Source organism: Zalophus californianus, chromosome 17 (assembly GCF_009762305.2).
Source record: "Zalophus californianus isolate mZalCal1 chromosome 17, mZalCal1.pri.v2, whole genome shotgun sequence".
Lineage (NCBI taxonomy): Eukaryota > Metazoa > Chordata > Mammalia > Carnivora > Otariidae > Zalophus > Zalophus californianus.
The window spans coordinates 50,928,044-50,950,053 of NC_045611.1; the positions used below are offsets into that span (position 1 = coordinate 50,928,044).

Consider the following 22,010-nt stretch of genomic DNA (forward strand, 5'->3'; position numbering starts at 1 on the left):
GAGCTGGCTATGTGTCAGGACCAAATACACATTTTGACAAAATATTGAATGGCTGAGTATTTGGTCACAGGCAAAGATCACCATTATAGAATAAACTTTAGGGAATATAGGAATAAATCTGAAATGTTATGAAAACCTTTCAATTTATATCACAATTTTATTTTTTCAAAATGTAGTCGCCAGTGTAATTTTGTAGCACAGGTGACAACTAGCTGACTCCTCTGGTCTCTCTCCTGCCCATTTATGATACTAAATGGCTGATGAAGGAACAAGACTTTTTTAAAAGATTTTTTTATTTACTTATTTGACAGAGAGAGAATAAGCAGGTGGAGTAGCAGGCAGAGGGAGAGGGAGAAGCAGGTACCCCGCTGAGCAGGGAGCCTAATGTGGGGCTCGATCCCAAGACCCTGGGATCAGGACCTGTGCCAAAGGCAGACGCTTAACCGACTGAACCACCCAGACACCCCGGAACAAGACATTTTTGACCAGCATTGTTGAGGGTGACATGTCACCAAACTATCAAGAGTTCCTTCTTTGCTAAAAGTAACTGACTACAGTAGAAAATTTATTTCCTCTTCAACTCACAAGGTGGAAGATCTGGTTGATGGCGATGATGCTATTTCATTGAAACAATCCCATGGAACTGAAATCCCATGAAAGCGCATCTTTGTGCACTGCTTGAAAAAGCCATTTAGGGGAATCTTTTTTGGGGAGCAGACTTAAGGTTGTTGCTTTCTTTTCTTTTGTAGTAGTGCTTTATCAATCATCATTGATCCTTGCTGCATTTCACCTTTGCAGGATCTTCCAATGATCTCTTGCTGCCTAATAGGCAACCCCAAGACTTAGCGGCGTAGACGATCATTTTGTTACATTCATTGATTCTGTGGGTTAGAAATTCACACAGGTGACAGCTGTGATGGTTTGTTTCCACTACACGATGGCTGGGCCTCAACTGGGAAGATGTAAATCGTTCGGGAGTGAGTCAAATGGTTAGGAGCTAGAATCATCTAGAAGTTTTCTCACTCACATGTCTGATGCCTGGGCCAAGATCATTTGAAGGTTGGGTTCAGCTGGGAATTGTTGATTGGCGCACACACATGTGGCGTCTCCAGTTGGCTTGAGCTTCCTCACAACATGGCAGCCAGAGGCTAGTTGACCTTCTTACTTGGAGTTCAGGGATCCAAGAATGAGAGGGTCCCAACAAACAAGGAAGAAGTTGCATGGCCCTTTATAACATGAGAAGTCACATAGATTCCCTTCCATGATGCTCTTGGCCCAATAATTTCCCCTTGACCACACTCTCTATTGGTTAAAGAATTTACAAGTCTGCTCAGATTCAATAAGAGGGATATAGATCACTACCTTTCAATAGGAATATAAAAAAACTTATGGCCATGTTTTAAAACCACTGCATGATGATACACATTCATTCTTCCGCTGATTAATAGAATTTCCACAGGTAAAGTACATGGGATTTTTAAACTCTAGTTATGGCTAGAGTGTTTATTAGAATGAGATATTCAGATTTAACAATTTGAATGACATGTCTTTTTTTTCTCCCCATGAAATATCATGGGAACTTGGGCAATCACACACATATTGCAAAATCAGAGGACTGATCACACCCACGTTCAGGGATGCTAGAGATGACAGCTGAACACGCATTTGGCTACTTGGTCTTGCAAAGGTCCCAATTCCAAAATGGAATCCAAATTACAGATTTTGGTTGAATACTCAGGCCAAAATTGTACTTTGCTGCATCTTTCATATGTGATATCCCTGAACCTTCAAAGTGCTGATCACGAAGGTTTTTATTGGTATTTCTTTTAGGAAGAAGAGGAAGGAGCTCGGAGAGCTCAAAGTGTCCGAGGCTGTGCAGCCAGTAAGCAGCATTGCTAGGTGCATCAGTGAGGTCCTGACAGGAAACAGCAACTCAAAACTGAGTCATTGAGAAGTGTTTCATTAACCATCAACAAAGGTGTTGCCTGTGGGCAGCAAGTCGAGGAAGCCAGCAAGGAGAGATGAGGCACTATGCCCAGACTTGAAGGGCACGTGGGGCAGAAGGCGGGAGTTTCTAGAAGCTCCTGGATATTTCTGGAAGTAGGGAAACTGTGGCCGAATGACGGAGCTGTCAGGAACTTCGGCTTTGTTAGAAGAACTCAGGGGGATTAAAGCTGCTGTTTCCTCTCGCCCTCGGGTTTCTGGTGGCTCCCAGGAGTCCCATGGGCTGAACCCAGGCGAAAGGGAGAGGTTAGGAGGGCTAGTTGGTTGCCATCATAGAAGTTGGGGCACTCCACCCCGGTCCCCGAGGCCCACGTTGAATTGAAAAGAGTGGAAAGAGTGCGTCTGGAGGGAACATCGGAGATGCGCAGACCCTTTGCTCGGTGAGCTGCTGAACGCCCCCCACCCCCCGCCCCAACTCTCGCGCTGGGCCCCCCTCAGGCCGGAGGGCGCATCCGCAGCCAGGGCCGGTTGCCATGACGACCGCTGGACCGGCGCGGACGCAAGTGCGCAAGCGCGCGCTGCGACGCCAGCCTGGGCTCCGCGCAGCTGCCGGGATCGAGGTGAGGCGCCGCGTGACCAGCCGGGGCCCGAGCAGGAGCGGCCGCCGGCTTCTCGGCAGCTTCGGCCGGGAGCAGCCGGCCTGGGTGGGCCGAGCAGGCGCCTCGCGAGCGGCTGCATCCCGGCGGCCTGTCCTCTGCCCGACCCGAGCGGGCGGCCGGGGGCAGGGCTGCCAGATCCCTACTGGGCGGCCTCCGGCCAGGCCCGGGGCAGGGCCGAGCGCGGATTTCGGCGGGTCGCAGGACACGTGTGAGCACCCGGGGGCCCGGTTTGGGGAGGAGGGGCCTGGGGAAGCCCGAGGCCGCCTGTAGGCCCGCCGCGCAGGGGGCAGCTGAGATCTCTGAACCTGGCCGTCTTCCGGGGAATCTGACCTCCCTGTCCTGTCACCTTACAGGATCAATATCTGGGGACCGTCCACCTTATAGACTGTTGAGTGCACGTGAGATTAGAGCCGCCAGGTGCCCGCGACCATGGCCCTGAACCTTCTGGAGGACTGGTGCCGGGGGATGGAAGTGGACATCCACAGGTCCCTGTTGGTCACGGGCATCCCAGAGGACTGTGGTCAAGCAGAAATTGAGGAGACTTTGAATGGGGTCCTCTCCCCGCTGGGCCCATACTTCGTGCTCAATAAGATTTTTCTGAGGGAAGAGAATGCCAAAGCTGCCCTCATTGAGGTCGGAGAGGGTGTGAATCTCAGGGCCATACCCCGGGAATTCCCAGGAAGGGGGGGCGTCTGGACAGTGGTTTGTAGAGACCCCACCCAGGATGCTGAGTTTCTGAAAAATCTGAATGAATTCCTGGATGCCGAGGGGCGTACCTGGGAGGATGTGGTCCGTCTGCTCCAGCTCAGCCACCCCTCACGGCCCCAGAATCAGCCCCCAGAGAACTGGGCAGAAGCTTTGGGGGTGCTCCTGGGGGCAGTGGTGCAAATCATCTTCTACATGGATGCCGAGATCCGCGGCCGCGAGGAAGCTAGGGCTCAAGAAGTGGCTGATGCCCAGGCAGTAGCAACGTCAGCCTTAGCAGCGTGGAGGAAGGTCAAGAAGGAGCCAGGGCGGGCTGCAGAACTAGGTTCTGCTTTGAAGATGGAGAATCCCGACACCTGGAATGACCTGGAAGACGATGGTGACCCTCCCAAACCTCTGGTTCGCCGGCTTGGAGCTAAAAGTCGCTCCAGGAGAAAGAAGCAGAAAAAAACCACTAAGCAGGAATCAGTGCTCTGGAATAAGCCCAAAGGCCACCATTCCAACAGCTCAGCCCCTTTGGAGGATCCTGAGGCTGATGGTACTGAAAATATGGAGGTGTCAGAATCCGTCAGGAGCAACACAAAGCCCTGTGTGAAGCAGGAGAAGTCGGCTTTGAAAAAGCCTGTGGCGAAAGGTGCCTGGAAGGCTCCCAGCAGCCCCTCCCATGATGCCCGGTCAGAAGCTGTGAGCCCTGGGGTCGCTTCGCCGCAGTCAGACCAAGATGGCGGTCAGGAGGGCCTCCCAAAGAAGAAGGCCATGGGCTGGGCCTTGGCAAAGAGCCCTGCCCCCGTGAGAAAGAAGAAGAAGGTGAGCTTGGGCCCTGTTTCGTACGTCCTTGTCGATTCAGAAGATGCCAAGAAGAAGCCAGTGATGGGGAAGAAAGGGCCGGGCTCAAGAAGAGATGGCTCCGCTCAGAAGGCCTTTCGAGGCCCCCAGCCCATGGGGTTGCCCGCCTCGACGTCTCGGGGCCCAAAGGCCAAGCCGGAAGGCTCTCCTCATGCCTCCAGTGGTCAGAATGACAATAGAAGTCGCTGGGGTTGTGCCGGCAAATGGTTGAGTCGGGAACCCGAGCCGGAGCGGCGGGTAGGCGCAGAGTCACTAGGGGGCGTGGCAGGTCAGGTGGTGCGCGAGGAGGACCCCAGTGCCGTGGAGGAGGCGGATGACACACCAGTTGAGGTTTTAGAGTGCGGGAGCCCTGACCTCCCTCCTAGGAGCCCCTGAAGGCCAACCTTGGGGACACCTATGGGCAGGAGGTGGCAAAGCAAACCCCTCACCTCTCCTTTGTTGCTTGAGTGTCGCTGTGGTAGTCTCAAGTCATTCTGCTACTCCATCCGACCTAGCTCCCTTGATAAGAATCGAATAGTTGGGAGTGAGAACATTTGTCTGGGTCGACGGCTTTGAGGGTGGAGTTTTCTGGAAGCCTGGTTGCAGGATAGAAATGTTCAAGCACTTAAAATGTCCAAGGAAGTAAGAAAGAAATTCCAAATGACATCCCCTTCCCTGGTGAGCTCTTCTAATTTACCCACAGAACCCAGAAAGCTTTGATTCGGGGGACCACCCGTACCCTATTAGTTGAAAGAAGACCAAGGATGAAGTATCAAATGGGGAACAAAGTTTTTTTCCTTAATGAATGAACCATGACTTTGGACTCTTAGGGACCCAGTTTGGAGAGATGGGCCTCTCAGAGGAAAACCATGCCTGAGCTCTTAGGTGGGAGAGGTTAAGGGAGGGAGGTGCACCTCTCTGCTCCTTTCTCTGCCAGGTCTGCTTTTGCCCCTCCCCGTCGACTCACCTTCAGAGGTTGGAGAATTCGCTAAGCAGACTGGGAAAATCCTAGCATATTCACTTTTCCGTACATGGGCAGGGTGCCTGTTCATGTTCTGCCTTTCATCCTTATTCCCTGCTTCCTGGAGAGTGAGCCGACCTCTACATGCAGGGCCTGGCACTTTCTCCCACCTTCTCTTTCACCTACTGGGAAGTTAAGCATAGATCTTCAAAGCAGACCTGCCTTCCTTGCACCTCCTGCTCTTCAGCTTCCATCCTCCAGTTAACTAGCCAGAGGGCAGGCAGGTCCCAAAAGTTAGTTCTGGGGGACAAGAGTGTGTGCTTAGGCTTTGAAGTGTTTGAGGTTTAGGTTCTATGAATAAAAATGGTACTTGGACTCCCATTTGGGGTCAGATGCTCTCTGGAAGCCTGTGGGGAGGAAGGGTGATTGGTAGGGAAGGACTCGAGCACTTATGGCTTCCCAGGCCCAAGTCCATCCAGCACTACCAAATTCTCCACATCTTTGGGGCTGAAAACACTTCTCACGTTATAATAAGAAAGAGAAAAAATTCTTAAGAAGTTGGCTGTTAATTTCTGTTCTCTGAATAGACTAGCATACCATGTTTCCTGTGTGTGTGTGTGTGTGTGTGTGTGTGTGTGTAGGGGGAGGGGGCGGGATACCCAACACCAATGGTTAAAAAGTGTCCTGGGAGGGCACCTGGGTGGCTCAGTTGTTAAGCATCTGCCTTCGGCTCAGGTCATGATCCCAGGGTCCTGGGATTGAGTCCCGCATCGGGCTCCCTGCTCAGCAGGAAGGCTGCTTCTCCCTCTCCCACTCCCCCTGCTTGTGTTCCCTCTCTCGCTGTCTCTCTCAAATAAATAAATAAAATCTTTATTTAAAAAAAAAGTGTCCTGGGAGGCCCAAGGAATGCTCAAAGATGTAAACCGAATCTATTTTTTTCATGTCTATAAAAAAAAACAAAACGCTGGAGCTTGAACGTCGTAGGCCAAACCCATCACATAGGAGACGATCAGAATATTACCTTGTGTTCCTAAGTGAACTTGATTTCGTACAGGTCTCCAGTGAGTTGTTTCTGCCATCTATTTGTATATAGCCGAATTTCTTATAAGTGTGGCTGATAAGAGAGGTTGCAAGTGGAAGAGTTTGCATCCAGTGCATGCCCTGTGCTGTAACGCTCTGGAAGAAGTTTCCCTTTGTAATTCACATGCTCTTGTTACGCTGTGACGTTCAGCTGTATGATAGCATGTCAGTGTATTCACATGGCGCTCAGTAATAATACCGTCGTGCGGAGTTTCAGCCCTTGGATGTGTCCGGGGCTCTCTTCTGACTTCAGTTTTTGTGCTCGAGAATATGAACAGTTGTTAGATGTTGTTAGTAAGTCCGCCTTGAAAATAAACGTGACAATTAATTTCAAAAACCTGGATGAGTTTTAACTGAAGATGCCTGGGGCGGGGGGTGGGGGGAGAAGAAACCGGTTTCCGTTTGCAGCTCTTCCTCTGGATCCGCATCATCCATGCACATCGAGGTTTTCCTTGGGTTTGTGCAAAACAAAACACAGGAGTGTGTTGGCCTCTCAAGGTGAGGGAAGTCTGGGACTCCCCAGCACCCGGTTTCAAAATCAGGTCCATTAGGGCTTCATTGTGTTAACAAATGGCCACCATGATGGGTAAAGGTAAACATGTATGTTACAAAATAAAGTTAGCAAATTAAGTATCTGTTGATGCTCTTATAGGTGAGGTCACGGATTATGTGAGAAGCGGGTCCCCCCAGTGAACAACACACTGTCCTAGACTCCCAGCCTGGCACGAGCTGTTGTCAGTCCTGCAAGGATCGTCAGTTTTCCGTGACAGAAGATGCCTTTGAGGTGCCCTCTTTGCAGCCTGTCACCAACTCAAGAGGATCTCCCGCAGATCTTGGGGTTTCTAGAAGTTTCAAAAACAGGTAACTAGTGACATGAATTTATCTGAAAATGTTAGTTCGCTTTGAAAAGCAGCTGGAAGAGGAAGGCCCTTTCCTCCCCTCCCCTCAGACAGAAGCAGATTTTTCAGTTTTCTCCTGCCCAGCGCCCTCCCCTGCAAGGTTTTCTGAAAGGTCAATGGAGATGGTCAGGGAGGGAAGAAGCACAAGAGACCAAAAGGGAAGCTGGGTTTGAGGACGGGAGTGAATGAGGTGCCGGAGTAGAGGCACATAGAGACCTGGGTAGTGGGTTTATCAATTGGGTGTTTTCCCCCTCTCCCTCTCTGGAAAAGCCGTATCTGGCCAACATCTCTAAGTACCTCCCAAGATGTAGTCACTCCCTGTAGTTCACCCAGGCCGGCAAGTAGAGTCTGAAAGCCTGACTTGGCCTGAAGTTGGGGGGTGGGGGGAGGGACACCCGGGAATGGGGCCCAGCAAGATGCCGGGAACTTGGCTGTCTGCAAGGAAGCCTCTCAGCCCCTCTCTGGGAGGGGGCAACATTCTGCTCAGGGCTGTGCTGGGAGCAAGGCCCAGCCTTTACCATTCCTCTGGGGGAGATGGGAATGATGCTAAGAGCCTCTGCGTACACCCCCCGAGGCCCCGAAGGCAGTGTCCTCACTCATCCGTGCGTTCGGTCAGCCCCGAGGTGCTGGGCATGGACTCCGTGACAGCCAGGAACCAGACGAAGTTTCCTGCCCTCTTGGGGCTGGCATTCCGGTTGGAGGTCGACGGCGCACGGAGCTGCAGGATACCGAAGGGGTGGTGAGTACAGTGCTGAAATACGCAGCGGGAGAGGGTCCCGGTGAGTGCGTGTGTATGTGGAAAAGAGCGCTGGCTGTTTTATATAGGGGTCAGGGAGGGCCTGTCTGAGGAGGTGACATCTGAACACCCAGGTGGGAGGTGAGGGAGGGAGACAGGCAGCCGGCTGGTGGCAGAGCATCCCAGGCAGAGGGAAGAGTCAGCGTGAGGAACGCCTGGTGGTTGAGAAAAAGCGCAGGAGGAGGGGGAGGAGGTGAGCCTGGCCAGATCAGAGGGGGAGCGAGGAGGAAATGAGGAGGTGAGGTCAGGTTGGTTTGGAAGGCTTGTGGGCTTCGGAAAGGATGGACTTTGGCTTCAGTCTGAGTGAGTTGGGAGCCATGGGAGGTTCTGAGCAGAGGGTCGTGATCCGACTTCGGTTTTCACAGGCTGCGGTGGTGGGGGTGGGGGGGGTTTGAGGGCAGAGCTGGAAGCCCAGTGAGGAGGAAGGAGGTGACCACAGTAACGACAGTGGCCAGGGCGGGGGCCCACGGGAACTCTAGAAAGAGCTGCCCGTTATGTGCTGAATAGCAAATAGGTGAAGAATAAAGATATAAGTTTATTATCCATTTATATTTTATATTCAGTGAAATGCACAAATCTTAAGTGACCTGTTGGATGAGTTTTGACATATCATCATCACCATTTTTAAGTGTGCAATTCAGTGGCATCAAGTACATTCAGTGTCGTGCAACCATCACCACCACCATCCATGCAACTCTCTTCATCTTGTAAAATGAAAGCTCTAGAAACAATAACAATGATTCCTCATTCCCCCTCCTCCCAGCCCCTAGCAGCCAGCATTCTACTTTTTTTTTTTTTTTTCTAGTGAGCTTTGGGCCCAACATGGGGCTCGAACTCACAATCCCAAGATCAGGAGTGGCATACCCCACCCACTGAGCCAGCCAGGTGCCCCACCGGCATTCTACTTTCAATCTCATCACTTTGGCTAGCCTGGGCACCTCCTATAAGTGGCCTCATACAGTGTTTGTCTTTTTGTGACTGGGTTGCTTCACTGAGGGTAATGTCCTCAAGGTTCATCTCAGTGGTAGCCTGTGTCTGAATTTCCTTCTTTTTTTTAAGTTGAATGACATTCATCGTGTGGATATAGCACATTTCATTTATCCATTCATCCATTCATCCACTGAGGGGCATTTGGGTTGCTTCCCCTTTCTGACGGTAGTCCACAGAGCTGCTATGAAAGTAGGCATACAAATATGCCTTCTGCTCTTTGGGGTAGGTACCCAGATGTGGAATTGCTGGTCCTACAATAATTCTATTTTTAATATTTTGAAGAAATGCCATATTGTTTTTCATTGTGCTGCCTTCGTTTTAAAATTCCCACCCAAGGATGCCCTCTATGATGCACTTACAGGAGCAGGGGAGCTCAGCCACATGGTAGAAACTTCTCTAGCCCATCTGCTGTCTGCTCCAGTTTCCCTGCACCTGGAACCAATTTTGCTAGCATAATCTGGCATTATAGACATATAGACCTTGTGCCAGTTGTCAATGGAGGTGTTCTCCTAATACCTCTTTGTGGGTAGGATGTAAGCAGTTGTTAGTGTTAAAAATTCAACACCAAAAAAAACCCCAAAACACTACCATTATTCTTCCAAGCCTTAGGATCTGTTTAATTTGAGCATTTCCTGTGATTATAGAGTGAATGGTTTAACATTTTTTACAGCTGGAGTAGCCAAGAAAATTCTAGAACAGACAAGGAAAAAGGATGGCCTTGTGGGTTATTAAAAGTTATACAAATATGTACCCCATCCACAATCACAGAGAAAGCAGTAGAACAGAAGAGCAAGTCAGAAACAGACACGTGGGTTTGGGATATTTTGTTTGGTGGTTTTGCAAATCAGAGGGAGAAGAGATAATTGAATAGATGCTTTTGTGCCGGGGGGGGGTTAGTTTTCCTTATAAAAGATAAATTTGCTAGATCGAAGAATAAAATATTAAAAATAACAGTACAGAAGTAATAGAAGAAAATATAGATGAATTCATCCTTCATTCTGGTGTGAGAAAGGCTTCTAAGCAGGATATAAAACCTAGGGGCCATGAGAGGAAGAAGATCAATTGTCAACACAAACATTTTTTTTTAAAAGATTTTATTTATTTATTAGAGAGCACACAGAGGGAGAGGAAGAGGGAGAAGCAGACTCCCCACTGAGCAGGGAGCCCAATGCAGGACTTGCTCCCAGGACCCTGAGATCATGACCTGAGCTGAAGGCAGAAGCTTAACCGACTGAGCCACCCAGGCGCCCCAACACAAACATTTAAAGCCACTTCATGACAAATGTTACTATAAAGGAGAAGACAAATGGCTCACTTGGAAAATATATTCACTATACATCACAGCAAAGATCTAATTTTTAAACTTTATTAACAACAGATTCAAATTAATAAGCAAAAGATGAACAGCCTAATAGAAAAATGGGTAAAGCATCTGAATAGGCAAGTTGAAAATGACCGAGAAATCACGTGAAAAGTAAGCTCACCACACTCCTGTTGCATCAATGCAGTCAAAGCAAGGTAGCATTTGCCACCTTTTGGGCAAATCTTTTTACACCGTACATATTCCCTGCTACTAAAGTAATAGGAAAAAGCTTTATAGAGCCTCTTTGTTTGCTTAAATTGATGCCAAATTTCTGGATTTTTTTATTGATCTCTGACAATTGCAACTAATATTCCCAAAGAACTCTGGTCAACCTGTGTTTACTTTTACAAAATAACAGTTTGGTGGTGTGCTACTGGGATGATTAATTTCCTTTTTTTTTAAATATACTTCCCCACATTAAAAAATACCACATCACAGACATTTAAAAGCACCCAAACACCTTTCTGCGCATGGATGCCGCAGAGTAAGCATCGTTAAAGTCTCCCCTCCCACCGCCGTCATGTCTTAAGTCAGAGTCTCCCAAAGAGCCTGAACAGCTGCGGAAGCTCTTCATCGGAGTTTGAGCTTTGAAACAACCGATGAGAGTCTGAGGAGCCATTTTGAGCAATGGGGAACGCTTACGGACTGTGTGGTAATGAGAGATCCAAACACCAAGCGCTCCAGAGGCTTTGGGTTTGTCACGTGTGTCACTGTGGAGGAGGTGGATGCAGCCATGAATGCAAGGCCACACAAGGTGGATGGAAGAGTTGTGGAACCAAAGAGGGCTGTCTCAAGAGAAGATTCTCAAAGACCTGGTGCCCACTTAACTGTGAAAAAGATTTTTGTTGGTGGCATTAAAGAAGACACTGAAGAACATCACCTAAGAGATTATTTTGAACAGTATGGGAAAATTGAAGTGATCGAGATCATGACTGACCGAGGCAGTGGCAAAAAGAGAGGTTTTGCTTTTGTGACATTTGATGACCATGACTCTGTAGACAAGATTGTCATTCAAAAATACCATACTGTGAATGGCCACAACTGTGAAGTAAGGAAAGCCCTATCTAAGCAAGAGATGGCTAGTGCTTCCTCCAGCCAGAGAGGTCGAAGTGGTTCTGGAAACTTTGGTGGTGGTCATGGAGGTGGTTTTGGTGGGAATGACAACTTTGGTCGTGGAGGGCACTTCAGTGGTCGAGGTGGCTTTGGTGGCAGTCGAGGTGGTGGTGGACATGGTGGCCGTGGGCATGGCTGTAACGGATTTGGTCATGATGGAAGCAACTTTGGAGGTGGCGGAAGCTATAACGATTTTGGCAATTACAACAATCAATCCTCAAATTTTGGACCCATGAAAGGAGGAAATTTTGGAGGCAGAAGTTCCGGCCCCTATGGTGGTGGAGGCCAATACTTTGCCAAACCACGAAACCAAGGTGGCTGTGGTGGTTCCAGCAGCAGCAGTAGCTGTGGCAGTGGCAGAAGGTTCTAATTACTGCCAGGAAACAAAGCTTAGCAGGAGAGGAGAGCCAGAGAAGTGACAGGGAAGCTACAGGTTACAACAGATTTGTGAACTCAGCCAAGCACAGTGGTGGCAGGGCCTAGCTGCTACAAAACTTGTGTATGGGCAAAAAACTCGAGGACTGTATTTGTGACTAATTGTATAACAGGTTATTTTAGTTTCTGTTCTGTGGAAAGTGTAAAGCATTCCAACAAAGGGTTTTAATGTAGATTTTTTTTTTTGCACCCATGCTGTTGATTGCTAAATGTAATAGTCTGATCATGACTCTGAATAAATGTGTCTTTTAAATAAATAAATAAATAAATAAATAAATAAATAAATAAATAAATAAAAGCACCCAAACAAATGCATTATGTAATCCAAACAACATTAGGTAGTGTGGTCAGATTAACTCATTCTCATCCTCCCACAGATGATGCAGTAATTTTTTCTATCCACCTCTGCTTTATAGATTTGCACTTTTTGTGGCCGAAAGAGTGCTAGGGAAGACCAGAGAGCTGTGGGGTCTGTGCTAAAGCTCACTGCCGGGCATGTCCAGGCCTGTAACACTGCCCCCAGGAGCCCCGGCTCTACCCAGAGCATGTGTCCCACTCAAATGTCAGGCACGGCTCCCACAGATCCGGCCCTGGCTCTTGTCCAGGCCTGATGGCCATGCACTAGCAAGAGAATGCAGGGCAGTTCTCAGCATGGCAGCATGGCTTTAGGGATCATCTTAGTGCTCTGTGTGAGATTGGTATTTCTCCTGCAACTTGGGCAATTTTGAGGAAGACAAGGAGTTGTCCGAGGCTTAGCTGTTTCCGTTCCGATACGACATTTCCTATGACTCCCACTTTCAAGCTTCTGGCTCCATTTCACCAAAGCCATATCCTGGCTCTGCAAAGCGAGCTCTTGAAAAATTGTTCTCCTGTAGGAAGATATGGAAATGTCTGGGAAAAAAAAAACAAAACATACTAGGTAGGGGTGACTACATCATCAAAAAATATGTACATAACACATAACAATGTAAACTTGCTATGCCTCATTTAATTCATTTAGAAGTGTAGAGTCTGTGCTTTTCACCCCTGAAAAGAAATTGAGGGGAAAAGATGATAAACCACAAACTGGGAAAAATATTAACAGCATTATATAACAGACGGGCTAATTCATTTACCAAAAGTTAATAGGAAATAAGAAAAAGCTTGACAGAAAGATATACAAAGGCCATGAACATGTAGTTTAGAGAAAAGAAATCAGGATGGCTAATAAGGGTGTGACAGGAACACTCAACCCCATTCCTATATAAGAATCAAAAACAGTGAATTATATGGGGGCACCTGGCTGGCTCAGTTGGTGAAGCACATGACTCTTGATCTCGGGGTTGTAAGTTTGAGCCCCACGATTGGTGTCAAGATTACTTAAAAATAAAATCTTTAAAAATTTTTTAAAAAGCAATAAATTATAGTTCTTTACCAATCAGAAATTTAAAAGCTGGATAAAAACCCACTGCTATTGAGGCTGTGGAGAAATAGTCGGTCTCACCCACTATTGGTGGGAAGGTGGATTTGTCCAATCGAGATGCTCTAGATGCCTGTGATTTCAGGGCTGATTAAATCATCCATTGGGCATTCTTAGGATGAAATACCATGTGCTGATGTGAAAGGCTTTCTAGGCCATCATTTAAGGAAAAATTCACAAGAATGCATATTAAGATCACATTTGTTTAAAGATGAAGGAAGATTTGTATATAAGTGCTGGCATATGAATAATTTATTTCTCTGGAAGTGATAAGTAAAAAAGCAGTAGTAAGAAACTGTCACTGTTGTTATTTTGGCAACAGGGATCATGGGGGATTCGAATAGTGATATGGAGAGTCTCACTTTTCATATTTTGCTTTTAAATACTCTTTGAATATTACAACCACATGCACAAATCATTAATTAAATAATGAATGAATTAATTAATGAAATAAAGGCCAGAGATAGCACAACCACTTTAGAGAACTATTTGGAAGTTTCTTAAAAAGTCAAATGCCCGTCATGTGACCCAGGCTTTCCAATCCTAAGTTTTTACCCAAGAGAAATGAAAACATGTCCACTGAAGCCACGTACATGAATATTCATAGCAGTATCTTGCTCATAATAGCCCAAACCTGGAAACCACTCAAACATTTTCGTTTCCTTTGGGTAGATTCCTAGGAGCGGCACATCCATTCAAGAGAATGTCACTCAATAATAAAAAGGAATGAAGGACTGATACCCACAACAATATGAACAAATCGCAAAGGCGTACTTGTCTTAGTTCATAATACTACAGACTAAGTGGCTTATAAACAACAGACATCTATTTCTCACAGTTTTGCACACTGGACATCCACGATCAGGGTGTCAACATGGTTCTGGGGAGAGTCCTCTTCTGGGTTGTAGACGAGTGACTTGTCCCTTTACCCTCACATGGCGGAGAGAGGGCAAGGGGTCTCTCTGGGGTCTCCTAAAGGGCATGAATCCCATTCACGAGGTTATCTACCCTCATGACCTAAATACTTCCCCAAAGCCTCACCTAAAACCATCACCATCACATTAGGGGTTTGGATTTCAACATATGGATTTGGCGGGGGACACAAACACTCAGCTTGTGCCATTACTGTATGATTCCATTTCTGAGAAGTTTTCAGAACAGGAAAAACTCATCTGTGGGTGAACAAAAAAACCACAGCTGTGCTTGCTTCGGTGGGGGGACAGAGTGTGGCTGCGAGAGGGCACGAGGAAACTTTGTGGAGTGGTGGAATGTTCTGTGTCTGGTGGTTGCACAGGTGTACATATCTGCCCAAACCTACGGACACTTAGAATGTGTGCATTTCACTGCCTGTAACTTTTATAACTTATAACTTTTATAAAAGCAATTTTTAAAAAGCAACCAGGGGGAGATTTTATTTTCGTCTTGACAATGCTGTGAGCTGAATAATTAACAGTGAAAAAACCATAGCAATGTTGAACAGTCAAGCCACATCACCGCTGGGGCTGGTTTAATGCATTTTGTGTACAATTATAAATCTTGTGGTAAGCCAGCTCCAGCCCACTCAATGAGCCCATGTACACTTCTGATCAGTGTGCTGTGGATTAAGACCGTTTGTAGCCCAGGGGTGCCTGGATGACTCAGTCGGTTGAGCGTCTAACTCTCGATCTCGGTTCAGGTGTTGATCTCAGGGCTCGGGTCTTGATCTCAGGGTCGTGAGTTCAAGCCCCACATTGGGCTCCATGCTGGGCATGGAGCCTACTTAAAAATAAATAAGTAAAGCAATAAGTAAGTAAAGAAATAAAATAAGACAGCCATTTGTAGCCCAGCATGGGTCTGTGTTTAAAATTCAGACCTGACACATTTGTTCTTATAAAATCGTGCGTGTGATCCACGTCTCATGTGTGTGGATGTCACATTCAGTTCAAGGTCAAGGGGCTCGAGATGTTTGGGGGATGCTGTTTGGCCCATGGTGAGGGTACAACAGATCTACACCCCAGAGGAGCTGCTGGAGAAGGTTGTCCTGTTGCAACCTGTGTGACCTTGACATTTCTGAGGGGGCAGGTGCTCAGTTATTGGAGAATGTTAATGATTCCAGATGAATCAAATTCTCCATTGTTGACTTGCCAGCATCTGGATTGGTTTAACTGAAGCATATCCTGACATTACAAGGCAAACTATTTAAAATCTGCTACCCTCTGAGAACGGCCAGAACATTCAGGAGAACACAAATCAGTCTGGGCAGGTGAGCCGGCAATGACATGGATTATGAAGCTGTGATTTTACTATAGTTTGTTCACGAGGAAGAAACAGTCCAACAAAACAGCGGGGCAGAATGATGAATCCAGAAATAAAATGTCATATATCTGGGAATTCAGACTTTAAGCAGGGTGCTATTTATTTTAAATTAGTAGAAAAGAAAAGGGATTTTTCTCAGCAAGGCTGGTGCTTACGAAACTGGCTGGCCATTTGGAAGAAAGGACTGAAGTTGGATTCTCCACCTCTTTCTTTGTTTTCCCAAATACCTTCCAGATGGCTCAAAGATGTAAATGTAAAAATGAAATCAAGAGACATTTAGGTAGAAACAGAAGCAACGGTATAGCATGATGGCCATAGTTAATAATACTGTATTGCACAGGGGCGCCTGGGTGGCTCAGTCGTTAAGCGTCTGCCTTCGGCTCAGGTCATGATCCCGGGGTCCTGGGATGGATCCCCACGTGGGGCTTCCTGCTCAGCGGGAAACCTGCTTCTCCCTCTGCCCCCTACCCCCCCGCCCCCGCTCACACTCTCATATAAATAAAATCTTAAAAAAAGAAAAAGAAACGGATCTCTGAATGCTGCTTTCCAGGCCATACCTTTAAAACCTTTTACTGGAAAGTTAACATATCTTAAGTGTTCAGGTAGATACATTTTCTTTTTTTTTTTTAAGATTTTATTTATTTGTTTGACAGAGAGAGCACAAGCAGGGGGGAGTGGCAGGCAGAGGGAGAGGGAGAAGAAGGGGTTTATTCTGGTTTCCTATATTTATCAAATTTTTTTAAGTAGGCCCCACACCCAACATGGAGCCCAATGCAGGGCTTGAACTCATGATCCCGAGATCAAGACCTGAGCTGAGATCAAGAGTCGGACGCTCAACCAACTAAGCCAACCAGGTGCCCCTACTTTGTCAATTTCTAACTAATCACTCATATTGTTTTTCTTTTTCTTTTTTTTTAAGATTTTATTTATTTATTTATTTGAGAGAGAGAGAGCACATGAGAGGGGGAAGGGTTAGAGGGAGAAGCAGACTCCCTGAGCAGAGAGCCCGACGCGGGACTCGATCCAGGGACTCCAGGATCATGACCTGAGCCGAAGGCAGTCGCTCAACCAACTGAGCCACCCAGGCGCCCTGTTTTTATTTTTCTTAAGTAGCAAAAATTCAGCCATAAAAAGAATGAAGTACTGATATGTGCTATGATGTGGCTGAGTCTCTAAAACATGAAGCTAAATGAAAGAAGACAGGCACAAAAAGCCACATATCGTACAATTCTATTTATATGAAATGTCCAGACTCGGGAAATCTATAGGGAGGGAAAGTAGATTAAGTGGTTGCTGGGGTCCAGGATGGGGGAATGAGGAGTTAGTGCTTAATAAGGGTTTCCTTTTGCAGTGATGAAAATATTCTGGAACTAGATAGGGGTGGTGGCGGCACCACCTTGTGAATGCACTAAATGCCCACTGAATGGTATGCTTTATTTATTGTTTTTTTATTTTTATTTTTTAAATAATTTTTTATTGTTATGTTAATCACCATACATTATGTCATTAGTTTTTGATTGTTTTTTTTAATTTTTTTTAAAGTAAACTCTACCCCCAATGTGGGACTGGAACTCGACCCTGAGACCAAGCCTTGCATGCTCTGCTGACTGAGCCAGCCAGGCGCTCCTGAATTGTACACTTTAAAATGACTAATTTTATGTTATGTGAATTTCAATTCAATTTTTAAAAAAAGTATTAAAAAATCTGGCAGCTGGCTCATGGATCCTTTTTGAGGGGAGTGGGGTGGCTGTTCTTTATACTTTCCCTGCATTAAAAAAGCTACCAAGCCAAACACATGTGGAAACCACATTACCTCTCACTGCTGGGTAAATTAGTTCCGCTGCAGATCTTGGAAGAAGGCATTTCCTGTCATCTTTAGATATGTGTTTGAGTTTATAAATCAGCATGTTTTTGGTTAGGAGCACTTTTGGCTTCCCAAGGGTCAAGTTTTAAAATTCCAGCCTGGGCTCATCCATTCTTGCAAAACCGGAAAAACAAGAGGACTTGCAGAGTGTAGTCTGGTAAAGCCGTGGGGCCCCAGCCTCGGCGGGAATGTTCTGGAACAACAGTGAATGGGTAGCTAATGCCAGTGATTATAGTCTACTTTCATATTTGAGGTGATTCTGAGTATTCCTTTTATGACTTTCACACTTAGATAAGAAATGTGAGCATTTAGAGAATGTTCAAGAACAAAGCTCTGAAGCAAAAATGTCCTACCACTGCTTTTTCAAAATTCTGTACATGCTTAACTGAAGCATTTTCTGTGAGTGTAAGGTGAGCTGTTTTAACATGCAAGAATAGGGAAAGCAAAAAATTTGAAACAACCAGAAAACAGGGAGGTCAATGATGAAACGGGATTGACTCTGATTAGATATGGAAAATGTGTTATAAATCTATAATTAAAAGAGTTTGGTACAGAGTGAAGATTGGGAGGATATTGAGTCTGGAACAGAGCTACATAAATATACAAATCTCATTTCCGACAGAGGTGGGGCTTCAACTCAGTGTGGGAAAGATGAATTATTCACAAAATGGTATGGGGACAATAAGCTAATTATTTGGGGAAACAGAAGGTGCCCCTTACATCAAAATCAATACTAGAAAGATTAAAAGATGTATAAGATGAAATTGGAAGAGTTGCAGAGAGAAAGAGTGGTGGGTAATTGAACATCTTGAAGGGGAGAAAGCTTTTCGAAGCCTGCTGGACTCAGGGAGTGCCAAGGTCAGGTGACCCCCACATAAATGTAGGCCAAAGTTGGGACTGGGGTGTTCCTGTCTCATGTAATGCAAAACCCTCAAAGAAAACCAGTCACTTAGCCACTGAGACCACAGAAAAGTTAAATTTCTTTCTTTCTTCCTTTCTTTCTTCCTTTCCTTCTTTCTTTCTTTCTTTCTTTCTTCTTTCTTTCTTTCTTCTTTCTTTCTTTCTTCTTTCTTTCTTTCTTCTTTCTTTCTTTCTTTCTTTCTTTCCTTTCTTTCTTTCTTTCTTTCTTTCTTTCTTTCTTTCTTTCTTTCTTTCTTTCTTTCTTTCTTCTTTCTTTCTCTCTCTCTCTCTTTTCTTTCTTTCTTTTTTCTTAGAGAGCGTGCACAAACAGGGAAGGGGCCCGCAGAGCAGGGAGAAGGAGAAGCAGACTCCCTGCTAAGCAGGGAGCCCAATTCGGGACTCAATCCCAGGACCCTGGGATCATGACCTGAGCCGAAGGCAGAAGCATAACCGACTGAACCACCCATGTGTCCGTCCCTAAATTTCTTATATGGGGAAAAAAAAAACAAAACATAAAGTCAAAAGACAGTGACACACTGGGGGGAAATAGACAAAGTCTTTATACCTTCCTTCATGAAAATCTCATGTAAATGATCCAGATCCATGTAAATGATCAGGAACTCCTGAGAACAAGGGCCAAGGGACATGAATAGGAAATTGTCAGAAAAACAAATACCAATGGCCATAAACACATAAAAAGATGCTCAGCCCCACACTCAATTAAAGCAAGGCACAGGGGCGCCTGGCTGGCTCAGTCGGAAGAGCATGCAACACTTGATCAACAGGTCGTGAGTTCGAGCCCCGTGTTGGGTGTAGAGATTACTAAAAATAAATAAACTTCAAGAAAAGAAAAGAAATGCACAGCAAAAAACAGTCGCGAGGAAAGGATGGACATACAAATCAATGGAATGGAGCTGAGGGTCTAGACAACACCCGTGAGATACCATGTCCCATGCATCTGATGGGCAAAAGCTCTGGACTTTGTGTAATGTCCTGTGCTGGCAAGTTTCCAAAGGAATAATCTCACTGGATCCTGCTGGGAGTGGGAACCGGTCCGGGGACAATGTGGTGAAAGCTGTCGCACTTTCCAGGTGGCCCTTGTTTTGGGTCCTAGTGGTTTTCTCCCACCTTATATACTCTCAAATGCACGCCACAGTACCCACTCGAGAAATATCAAAGGGGAGTCTGTGTAAGAGTGAAAAGTGAAAGTAATCCAAGTGCCCGTCAATATGGAACTGGAAGAATTAATTGTGGGAGGATGGGACGTTCCCTGGACCTTAAAAAGAAAGGCTGAGATGTCTTTCGCTGATGCAGAACAACTTGGAAAATATTTTACGTGAAAAATACTGAGGTGCAGTAGGGATCACGTGAGATCAGTCATTTCCATATAAATGAAAACCATTATGTGCTTATACAAATGGTAGGATATGCATCAATTTTTTTTTTCCTTGAGGGAAGAATAACTGAAGACATTACTTCTGAGATGGGGAACTCAGTGGAGGTGACACGGGGGTGGGGGTTGTGATATGGGGACACGTTATTACTGTCCCTATCTGTAATTCTCACATTTGATAACACATAAGGTTTTAAAATGCCGACGTGTCAAGATAGTTAGACATTTTTCATTTTCTCTGTTTTTCTTTGCTGTAAAAAACAACACGGTACTTAAAAAGAGGTTAAATTACCCCCAAAGCCACATTCACGGATATTGCTAAGTTAACCAGATTTTTCTACAGTTCCTGGAAGTGTCTCCTGCCATTTCTGAACAAATATTTGCACTTACTATAAAGCGTCTTTGTGTTGGAAGGTGTATCCCTGCAGAACACTGGTTAAAGTTTAGATTTGGGGTACAGGCATGTCCACTCCTGAAAAACTAGCAACTATTTCAGCAAAGCACATGCCTTGTCACGCTCAACTCAATGACAAGGAAACCTCAGGGACAGCTGCTGTGGAAAAGCTCCAGTCCCTGCGTCATCAGTCTGTAAAAGCAAGTGAATGCATAACAACTGAGTGCCTGCTCACGTGCTGGGGCAGTGGGGCGCGGGCTGGGTGCCTCCCCGTGACTTTGACATTCAGGCTGAGCAATGTGAACAGCTGTCCATGGTCTTAGTAACTTAACTGAAAAACAAACTCCCCACTACCTCTTTGTCCAGCTCCTGGAGGTTACATATGAGTTGCAAATTAAACTGTTGAAAACTTGTTACGGTAGGAAAGTAACCTAGAAATTTTGGAAAGGAAGTGTAATGGCGGGGGAGGGGTGGGGTGCCGAGTAAGGCCCGTCTGGCTGCAAAATGCATCATAAATGTATGACATTCCTAACAGTTTGGTGCCCCCAAAGACGAGATTTTCGGGTTTGACGAAGGCCGTATTATAGCAAATCAGCAGACAAGATAAGAACCAAGTGGCCAAACCTTTGGAGAATAGAGAAATAAAAGCTGGATTCCTATGTCGCTTTTACTGAGATAAATTCCAAATGGGTCAAAAATTTAAATGCAAACCGTGGAGCCATCAAGTGCTCCAAAACATGGTGAATTGTGTTAACTATACTGGAGTTAAAATAAAATAAAACAAACGGTGGGTTCATAGATGCTCTTAAAGTGGAGCTAATGTTTTCCTAAAAAGAAAAACATAACTCAGAAGGTTCTTAGCGACAAGCTTGATACATTTGAATTCTAAAGCTTGTGTGTGACCAAAGAATCATAAAGAAAGTTTTAAAAACTGACAAACTGTGAATGCATGTATTTAAAATCATCCCGCTGATGTGTTTTCCCCCTCTATTTTCAAGACTTTTTTTTTTTTAAGAAATTTATTTATTTATATTTTAAGTAATCTCTGCACCCAGCTTGGGGCTTGAACTCACAACCTTGAGATCAAGAGTCACATGCTCTACCAATTGAGCCAGTCAGGCGCCCCCAAAACCTTTATTTATTGTATTTTTTAAATTGTATTTTCCTTGAACATTTTAATGGTTATTAAATGCGCTGGTCTCATTTTCTTTTCAACAATGTCTTGGCTCGTGTGACCTGGTTTTAAACAGCTGCTTATTCTAATCGCCATTACCCAGATCCAGAAGGATTCAAAGTGGAGCCACGGGGGAATTTTTTTTTTCCCCAGCAGAATTGCAAAACTCTTGTCATTTCTTATCACAAATGAAAAAGTCACGAGGGAACCACCCTGAATTTGCCGGAATGCAGCCTTTTAGACTCACAGCAAACCCTGTGTTCAGGCTCATTACACAATCATTTGTTGTTATAAGGTTTTTATGTCACCAAGGCTGAATAAATCCTGGGCAGATGCTCCTGTCATTTCTCGGAGCCTGAGGAATGTGAGCGGTGGCAGCTGCCGAGTTGGACAATCTCACATGTGTGGACGTGTTGGGGCTGGGGTATTCGGATAGGGCTATGTGCCTTATTCAGGCAACAGACTTCTAAGAGCGATCAGACCTGCAGAGAAAGAAAAAGGATAAAAGGAAAGAGAAAAGAATCCCTGTAGTTGCAGCCAATAATGTGGTCTTGGCTTCGAACACATTTTATTTTTAGGTTGTGGTGGTTCGGTTTTTATTTAATAAAGGTCCATATAAAGAACGAACAAGATATGACCCATGATCCCACAGCAAAAATAGCCCCCGTGGACATTTTCAAACAAAATATGCACAGCGTTAGACGTTCCAACCGCGCAGGATTGAAAATAGAAAGCACTCCGCCATTGTACCCCGCCTCCGC

The 22,010-nt window shown here is 45.7% G+C and overlaps 2 protein-coding genes across 4 annotated transcripts in view; both read left to right on the forward strand.

Moving 5' to 3' along the window:
• Window positions 1-2,157: 2,157 nt before the first annotated feature.
• The window catches only part of CCDC8 (coiled-coil domain containing 8), a 46,583-nt gene continuing 26,730 nt past the window's right edge, over window positions 2,158-22,010 (forward strand). The window contains exons 1-3 of one of the 3 annotated variants that reach the window (XM_027618172.2): window positions 2,158-2,384; window positions 6,827-7,035; window positions 7,690-7,812. The gene's annotated coding sequence lies outside the window, so the exon portion shown is untranslated. Of the gene's footprint in view, window positions 2,385-2,537; window positions 2,565-2,680; window positions 2,812-6,826; window positions 7,036-7,689; window positions 7,813-22,010 lie in introns of those variants that run through there. The other 2 variants (XM_027618173.2, XM_027618171.2) reach the window with 2 other exon arrangements.
• LOC113935764 (paraneoplastic antigen-like protein 8A) lies at window positions 2,671-6,511 on the forward strand. The gene is made up of 2 exons (XM_027618177.2): window positions 2,671-2,811; window positions 2,957-6,511. The coding sequence occupies exon 2, from the start codon at window positions 3,033-3,035 to the stop codon at window positions 4,527-4,529; it is 1,497 nt and encodes a 498-aa protein (XP_027473978.1). The 5' UTR covers window positions 2,671-2,811; window positions 2,957-3,032; the 3' UTR covers window positions 4,530-6,511.

What these genes read in the sequence shown, in the direction of transcription:
- LOC113935764 (XM_027618177.2), top strand. Translation starts at nt 3,033, where the DNA reads ATGGCCCTGAACCTTCTGGAGGACTGGTGCCGGGGGATGGAAGTGGAC.